Source organism: Mixophyes fleayi, chromosome 2 (assembly GCF_038048845.1).
Source record: "Mixophyes fleayi isolate aMixFle1 chromosome 2, aMixFle1.hap1, whole genome shotgun sequence".
Lineage (NCBI taxonomy): Eukaryota > Metazoa > Chordata > Amphibia > Anura > Limnodynastidae > Mixophyes > Mixophyes fleayi.
Window position 1 is genome coordinate 1,129,302 of NC_134403.1, and position 9,455 is coordinate 1,138,756.

The 9,455-nt window shown below is 39.1% G+C and overlaps 1 protein-coding gene across 1 annotated transcript; it reads right to left on the reverse strand.

Moving 5' to 3' along the window:
- Nucleotides 1-1,142: 1,142 nt before the first annotated feature.
- Nucleotides 1,143-9,114, reverse strand: NEU3 (neuraminidase 3). The gene is made up of 3 exons (XM_075198314.1): nucleotides 9,013-9,114; nucleotides 4,858-5,066; nucleotides 1,143-3,910 (listed from the first exon to the last, which is right to left on the reverse strand). The coding sequence occupies exons 1-3, from the start codon at nucleotides 9,038-9,040 to the stop codon at nucleotides 2,912-2,914; spliced, it is 1,236 nt and encodes a 411-aa protein (XP_075054415.1). The 5' UTR covers nucleotides 9,041-9,114; the 3' UTR covers nucleotides 1,143-2,911.
- Between the last annotated feature and the right edge of the window lie 341 nt (nucleotides 9,115-9,455).

A 9,455-nucleotide genomic window follows, 5' to 3' on the forward strand; every position in this document is an offset into this window, starting at 1 on the left:
GTTACAATACAAGGGGTGCAGATTACTTTATTGTTTTGCACATAAGAATCCTGGCTGCTTTTCATGTAGCACACAAATACTTACTAGCTTTATTTTTACAATGGAATTTAAAGTTGATCTAGGAAATGCCCTGCCCAGCTATAAATCTGTCCCCACATTTTAAATTTACCTCCCCCTCCAATGCAACATAGTTTTGCCAAGGTGCAAAGTTACTTCTTTTTTATGCTGTAATCTCCTTAATGCTCAGGCCCATAAAGTCTCCATTGATCATGTATGTATAATTCGCACAATCATAATGTTTAATCTTGATCGATGAATATATTCTAACATCACCGATCCTGTAACTATATTGGAACAGGAAGAGACGCCATTTTTCAATCATTGAGAATACATTTTGCTGCTAAATAAAATAATGGTTAAACAAATGTTTGCTCAAACCTCTTTGTTGATGATATATACATACATAATTATGAAATGAAAATGCACGGGCTTTAGAAGAATACAGCCCTGATTATTGAAATATGTTATATCATAAATAGATCTATGATTGTACATATTTGCTATATATGTTGTGTCTAAATGTACTTGTGTATGATAAAAATCATGTACGATTCTGTCATCTCTGTAACCAAACTCGGTTAATTTGACCCTTTGAGCAGGTAGTTTAAATGTCTTCTTACTACCCAAAATCACCACTGCTTTCTGAGGAAGTGAGAGAGACACTCACGAAATGCGTTACACAGTGCAGTACATTACCAGGAGACTTCCACAATTAAGGTGACAACTTTGTCATCCTAAAGCTTGAACCATCTGTGAATCAGGAGAACATCCCTGGACTTTTATCTTGCACCAATGCTAAAAGCCCTGTTGATACTGTGAGTACAATCACATATTACTGTACAGCAATGCTTTAAGTATTTTATGTTGTAGAATAATAAATACCTTGGAAATGAAGATTGTTGAGATTTCAATTTGCTACATTCAGAAAGTTGTTGCCGAGTGGTGTACTTCATACAATATTACACTATATATTGCTACTTGTTTCCTTATATATCCACTTAGAGGAATAATCACAATATAGGAATAGAAACATCAAACTCCTGTTAATGGGTTTTTGTTCCCCTGAAAATCTCACCGGACACAGATAAATATATTTTATTATCACTTTTTGGGGAAATTAATTTCTATATACATTCTGCATTACATATTTGTTTCTTTTCACATAATAAATAAATCTTAGCTATCCGGATGACAGATACACAACGAAACGCTCCTACACACATTCATTTGCACTCTATTAGGTGAGCAGCACATTCATTGTTTTTTAATTTGAGATTTGTAAAAAAAATAAACCCAATACACATTATATGGCTTTCTCACTCTGTACCAAGGGATCTCTTCTGCTGTGAGAAGGTGACACACCAATAACTGTGCTGAAGACTTCATCAGGTCTCCAGACTCTCACCACAACAGGTGACGTTCTTATCTCTCCCAGATCTGGATTCTGGAAGGGGAAATCCAATGCTCCATCTAGAGCATAAATGGGTGACTGATGTCAGGTTACAGACAATCCTCCTCTACAAGTCACATTGCTTGGATTCTACTGGCACTGGTGGGCTGTTATCAGGAAGGTTACAGACCAGATCCGACCTTTCTAAATCCCCCCTTGTGGACATCCATTTAATATATCAGAACAACAAATACAAGTGTGAACATCTTTATTATGAAGCAGCAATGTCATGATCAAGAATATTGCATTTTGTTCAGGACATTAGTAGCCCCATTAAAAGTTTGGCACAGGTCCAGTTGCTGTCATGTTTCTCTACTGAAACCCATCATCTTACATCCATTGCCTGCTCGTATACTGCCTCTTCCAGATTGTGTTCAAGTTTAGCAACATGACGGGTTCTCATATGAAGATTTAATTCACCTATTGTGTAAAACTGACTTTAATATTTCCACCTCGACCGTTGAGAGAATTCCACCGAAACCCAACCATGAGAACGTCACGGAGAAGGTCGATACTGTAGAAATGTTATCTGACATTTCCCCTAGCAGCCACTAGTGGCCGCCACTTGTTCTTTACCAATATTGCCAGTATTACATTAGAATAATCCACCTTGCTTCCTGTATAAATAGGCACTTCCGGTAAAGACTTCGAGTACCTTATTTGTTTTGCTCCTGATACCTGAACCCGTTTATTCCCTGTTACTGTGTATGACCCAGCTTACTCCTTACTACCTGCTCTGTGTGCTGACTTTTCCCTGTGACAACCTGGCGTACTTTGTGTGCTGCCCCAGTTACATCAGAGCATCTGCTACTCTTTGCAACTAGTTTATATTTGAATACTGTCAAGTTGCCGTCAGTAAACTGACTGTCTGAAATTAGCTCTATCAGAAACTTATTTTTGTTGAATACAGAAAGAGAAAGTTAAATCTGTTATGGATTATTTGTCACATGAGTTTGGATATTTAATTTAGGACCTATGAGGATTAGATGATTGTTAGTTTATGTCCTGATACATAAAAGCACAGGTTAGAAAGAGTGTCCTTTTTCTTTTTCACATCATTGTAATAAACAGAACTTTTAACTATAATTTCATTAAGTGCAAAGTTATGTATTAAAAATGTCTATTACATGTAGAAGAAACATTTTAATCTGTAAAACAATTACATTTTTCCCGACTCCAGAATGTAAAAGCCTAACAGTTCAATTCGCCTTCACATCCGAAATGTCACTCTGTCTTGTGTTGTAGATTCCTCTAGTAGCTACTGCATTATCATGAGTAATGAGTCATATTGTGTTAGCTAGTTAAATGGTTTCATTGAAATATAGCAGGATGTCACTTCCATAATACTGGATCCACCTAGTCTACAAGCAGATGTTGTATGATAAAGACAACTGAAGAAGATTAAGCTCTTGGAAGATGTTTCACAAGCTCTTCCACCGTGAATATACAGAAGGAAATCTTCTCACAAGCATCCACACCACACTCAAACAAGCAGCCAAAGGCATGCATGCTCTGGCAGACTGCTAGGTCTGAATACCCGCTAGGGCCTTTATTAATGACCCATGGGTGTTTCCATGTGGATTGAACCAGTGGAGTTTTATTTACGTAGACACCTAAGTCGACCCTTTTCCTGTTGCTGGTTGGATGGGAGTAAATAAGCCAGGACAGAACACTTTCCTCCAGACCTGATTCCTTGGAATGGTTTGTGCCATCATTTTCATCTGTTTGTGTGTCCATCTCCCTGGGCTGGTAGCTCACCACACTTCCCTGACAGCCATGGGGTGGTTCACATAGGTTTTTGCAATAGTGGGAGTTACCAAATTCCAGGAATTGAGGGCTACTTGTGGCTTCCACACGGTAATGTTTGCTGGTTCGAGCGCTGCAGTACAACAGACCAGAACCATTACTATGGGCCACCTCTGCCACCTCACACTCACCCGTCTGCTGCTTCCACAACATGCTACCTTTGTGCCAGCTCTTACCGTGGTCATCACTGTAGAAGAGAAAAGAATGAGGCTTAGTTTTCCATGGTATAGGCAGGCCACAGACATGGGAGTGAATATAATAGAGATATGCCGGCACAATTAGCTTGCCAGATTGAGACTGGATCCCATGTCCTGGACCCACTGCCACAGTGGCACAATTCTTGAGGTCATCCCCTAAAACTTCCTCCGTCACATCAGTTGGCTGGCTCCAAGATTTGCCATGGTCTGTGCTGGTGACAAAGCAGAGTCGAGACGCGTTTCTGCCAGTTAGAATCTGAAACCTTTCTGAGCAGTTTGTTCGAACACAGATGAAGAAAAGGAAAATTGTGCCACTGTTGGCATCATATAATGGGCAGGGATTCATGGTGCGATGGCCAGGTAACTTGGCATGTCTCACCGCAATAACGTTTTCCCACTGGAGAGGCAAAACAAAGATGAAACATTGAGGTGACTGCGGGTGATCGATACTTTCATTATCTAGTTATTTATACTGTCATGTACTAATTCTTTCATTTTCTTAAACACAATACAAGTATATAGTCTCAAGATGTACAGAAGACTTGAAGCCAGAATATTACATTCATTGAGAGGTCTTACACAAGGTTCACAGATTTGTTCTTGGGCAGCTTAAAGCTGAAATTAGGGGTGTAATTTGAGTGGTGGAGTATTCCCCCCAGTGGATGGTGTGAATAAAGGAGGATCTGTAACCAAAAGGTTTGGATGGTCTGAGTAAAAGAGGAAGGAAATGGACATCAAAACATCCACGTATTACTCAGATCTACCAAAGCTTTTGGCTACAGTTGTTGTAAAGTACGGTTAGTGCAGAAGGCGAGAAGAGGCTCTCAACCTCCTAAAATATGAATATATTACATTCTATTGCACTAATCATTAACAGCAAATACACAAGTATCAAAGTATACTTTAAACTATAGTGCCTGTACTGCTTTCCGGCTAAGTCTAGACAACGCCATGGCAATTAGTCACCATGCCAACACAGGATTCGGCAAACAGTCCAAACACCGGTTGCCAGGGTCACAAAGGAAGAGCAACCATTGGCAAGATACAGTATGAAATAAAGGAATTACATTATGCAATTTTTTTGAATACCGAAAACATTTGTGACGTTAAATTGTTTGGGTTTCTGCGTGAGAGATAATAATTGCTGTCATGTTATGGGATATTTTACAGTTACATTTGTGAACACTGGATCAATGTATTTAATAAGTTTAGCAGCCCTTTAACTCAAACAAGACTGAAGTGACCAGTGAGAGGTCTCAAAAGAAGTAAAAAGGAATTACAGAGATCTATAGACAAGATGTCCGGCATTACACGGATACTTTAGCTGGTACTACTACGACTTACGTGTACAGTTCCGTGGGTTTGAACTCCTCGTCGCATTACCAAGTACAGAGCGTCATGGTCATTGGAAGACAAACGTTTCTCTGAGAAGGCTAAGAAGATGGAAGGCTGCTCGATGTAGAGGAGAGCCGGGATACGGTATGTCACCCCGCTGGGCTCCTGCTGGAACAGAGTTACCAGGTTTGGAGACTCAGGTCCTGCCATCCCTGCAGCTGAAATCATACCATGATTATAGAGAACAGTAAGCAAACCTGTCAATCACCGAGCATGGGGGTCAGTGACACAGAACAATGGAGGCACTCAGAGGACTAAGCAAGAGGGAGCAGGAGAGGAATCAGTAGAGACCTAACTGCAATTTATTACATTATAAAAATGCTACATAAAATATCTAAATCCAAAGAATATCTAAATCAAATTAGAACAGTGTTTTATATTCTAAAAATTATTTAAACAAAGTAAATAATATTGGTGGAGATCTTCTTTTCAGTTTCACAATGTTAATTCTGCATTAATTATTTGCAGTGATAAAATATTTTGTATACAAAATAACACTTTGTAATTGTTTGTAACCCCTTTTCGTTATCACTAAACAGCACCGTTGCTCCATTTGTGCACCCTAAATTGGTAATGTGGTCCCCACACATTCAGGTCCCTCTATCCAACACCCCTTCCCCATTATTTTGATTGGGAAAATTAGGTGGTAGGTGAAGAATAAGTAGCAAAATAAAGAAAAAGAAAAAGAACTATTAAAGGGAATGCTGTCCAGGAAGTGAGCTGCATTAGGTGCCTGTATGATCTTGTATAACAGGTGTCCCATTCCTGAATACAAGTAATGGTCCAATGTTGGACGAGATTCAATAGTGGTCACAAGTGAAGGTTGGGAAACCGGAAACATTGCTCATCTGTAATCTAATTATAATAAACAGCCACAACTAACAGGGACGAGGGCGCTGGAAACTTGGATGTCTCATATATTTCTCAGAAATCTTTATTGAAGTTACAATGTGCAGCTCAGTTTTCTATGACACTTCTCTGTCTGAGCTGTGAGGATGCAGATGGTATCACACAGAGCCGGCTGGGCCAACCTGTGGCTCTCCAGCTGTTGTAAACCTACATGTACCAGCATGCACTGGCAGCTATCAGCTGGCTACTGGCAGCTCTCCAGCATACACTGGCAGCTATCAGCTGGCTACTGGCAGCTCTCCAGCATACACTGGCAGCTATCAGCTGGCTACTGGCAGCTATCAGCTGGCTAATGGCAGCTCTCAGCTGACTACTGGCAGCTCTCAGCTGGCTACTGGCAGCTCTCAGCTGGCTACTGGCAGCTCTCAGCTGGCTACTGGCAGCTCTCAGCTAGCTACTGGCAGCTCTCAGCTGGCTACTGGCAGCTCTCAGCTAGCTACTGGCAGCTATCAGCTGGCTACTGGCAGCTATCAGCTAGCTACTGGCAGCTATCAGCTGGCTACTGGCAGCTCTCCAGCATACACTGGCAGCTATCAGCTGGCTACTGGCAGCTCTCAGCTAGCTACTGGCAGCTCTCAGCTAGCTACTGGCAGCTCTCAGCTGGCTACTGGCAGCTCTCAGCTGGCTACTGGCAGCTCTCAGCTAGCTACTGGCAGCTCTCAGCTGGCTAGCTACTGGCAAAGCATTCTGGAGCCCCACAGCTTGGTCAGGTCAGACACAGAGGATATCAGAGCATTAAGTGAAGATTATAATCAGAGACGTTTGAAATGTGGTGTAAAATGAAAAGTAATCACATGTTGTCAATATATTTTGTTAGAACAATGACCGTAACGTAGAGCTGATAACTTTTTTCTTTCTGATGCTTCTGCTTTGTAGTATATGGCTTTCTGTGGGGAGTGTGTGGTTTACAACCCTCCTCAATAACAGGCTGACACCTGTAGGCTATAACACTACTACTAACATAATACTATACAATAACAATAGTTCTCATCAAATTAATTTCATTTCATTTAATGTTACCAGATATTTATTAAAAATGGGAAGATGTATAGGTGAACTAACATTATGACCTTTAATATTCCATCCATTTCATAAAAACCTCACACGTTAATGCATCACAATACAGTCAATATTCAATAGATGAGGAGACATAAAACATTTCTATACTATATAATAATATGTAATAAAAACAGGAAATCATTATAATGATCAGCAAAATGTCTGATATTGCTACATATAGTGGACGGACTCATGTTAACCTTCTAAGATTGCAAGCTCCTATGGACAGGACTATCTTCCTCCTCTCAGTGATGTGATTACTGCAATTATGTCCTCTTCACCCTTATTTCACATCTGCAGAGCCCAGTATGTTACTCATTGTATGTAATATGCTCCCTGCTGTCCAGCACTGAGCATCACATCAGCCCCATGATATAAAGTTATATTAATATAAGCATAAGCTCCGATAAATAACACATGTAGAAGTCTTGTAAATAATATTGGAATAAACGGTGAGATGTGTTGGCAACAATTATAATGTGTATAGTATGATGTCATCACTTTGTGTCCATTAGGAAAACGTGGGTATTATTAGGAATAATGCACCATCTGCTATAGTTATTGGGGATATAAGAAGTCATCTGGGATTTCTGTGTCCTGTATAACTTGGCCGACAACCTAGTGCTTTTATCTGGTTACAGAAATTATACTGTCTCATCCAAATGCTGCAGCCTGTACATCATAATTACATTATATCCCATATAACGGACACATATCTGCATGAATGTTTAATAATATCAGATATATGTATGATATATACAGTGGTGACTATATCACACAGCCTGTACATCATAATAACATTATATCCCATATAACATACACATATCTGCCTATATGTGTAATATCAGATATATGTATGATATATACAGTGGTGACTATATCATACAGCCTGTACATCATAATAACATTATATCCCATATAACATACACATATCTGCCTATATGTGTAATAATATCAGATATATGTATGATATATACAGTGGTGACTATATCATACAGCCTGTACATCATAATAACATTATATCCCATATAACATACACATATCTGCATGAATGTGTAATAATATCAGATATATGTATGATATATACAGTGGTGACTATATCATACAGCCTGTACATCATAATAACATTATATCCCATATAACAGACACATATCTGCATTAATGTGTAATAATATCAGATATATGTATGATATATACAGTGGTGACTATATCACACAGCCTGTACATCATAATAACATTATATCCCATATAACAGACACATATCTGCATTAATGTGTAATAATATCAGATATATGTATGATATATACAGTGGTGACTATATCACACAGCCTGTACATCATAATAACATTATATCCCATATAACGGACACATATCTGCATGAATGTTTAATAATATCAGATATATGTATGATATATACAGTGGTGACTATATCACACAGCCTGTACATCATAATAACATTATATCCCATATAACATACACATATCTGCCTATATGTGTAATATCAGATATATGTATGATATATACAGTGGTGACTATATCATACAGCCTGTACATCATAATAACATTATATCCCATATAACATACACATATCTGCCTATATGTGTAATAATATCAGATATATGTATGATATATACAGTGGTGACTATATCATACAGCCTGTACATCATAATAACATTATATCCCATATAACATACACATATCTGCATGAATGTGTAATAATATCAGATATATGTATGATATATACAGTGGTGACTATATCATACAGCCTGTACATCATAATAACATTATATCCCATATAACAGACACATATCTGCATTAATGTGTAATAATATCAGATATATGTATGATATATACAGTGGTGACTATATCACACAGCCTGTACATCATAATAACATTATATCCCATATAACAGACACATATCTGCATTAATGTGTAATAATATCAGATATATGTATGATATATACAGTGGTGACTATATCACACAGCCTGTACATCATAATAACATTATATCCCATATAACGGACACATATCTGCATGAATGTGTAATAATATCAGATATATGACTCCATGTCACACAGTATGATATGTGCACTCGGTAATACCCCTCTATACCCCTATACACAGGCAGCCACCTACCTCCTGGTCGTACCCCGGAGCCTGACATGATTGACAGGACACAGATGACAAACTGTCCGCACAGCGGTGCCTTAGACTACCGGGCGTCGGCCATTTTCCTGAAGACCGAGAGTCTTTCAACCAATAACTGCAGACTCCACCAAAATGGCTCCTGCGCTGGCGCACGTCTGGCAGATTAAGTTGGCTCTCTAGTATGAGGAGGCAGCAGTCACCCAATCAGAGCTCCCCAGCCTGTTCTACCAATCAGAGGAGAGAAGCTAAGTATCTCTGAATACTGAGCACCATAGTACAAACAACTGTAACTACAAGTACCAGCATGCCAAGACTGGCAGGTCATGCTGGGACTTCTAGTTGCACAGGAGCTAGAATACTACAGAGGACCACAATGGACTCTGCTCAGCTAGTGCTGGATAAATGGCCCCTTATATTTCTACAGTGCAACT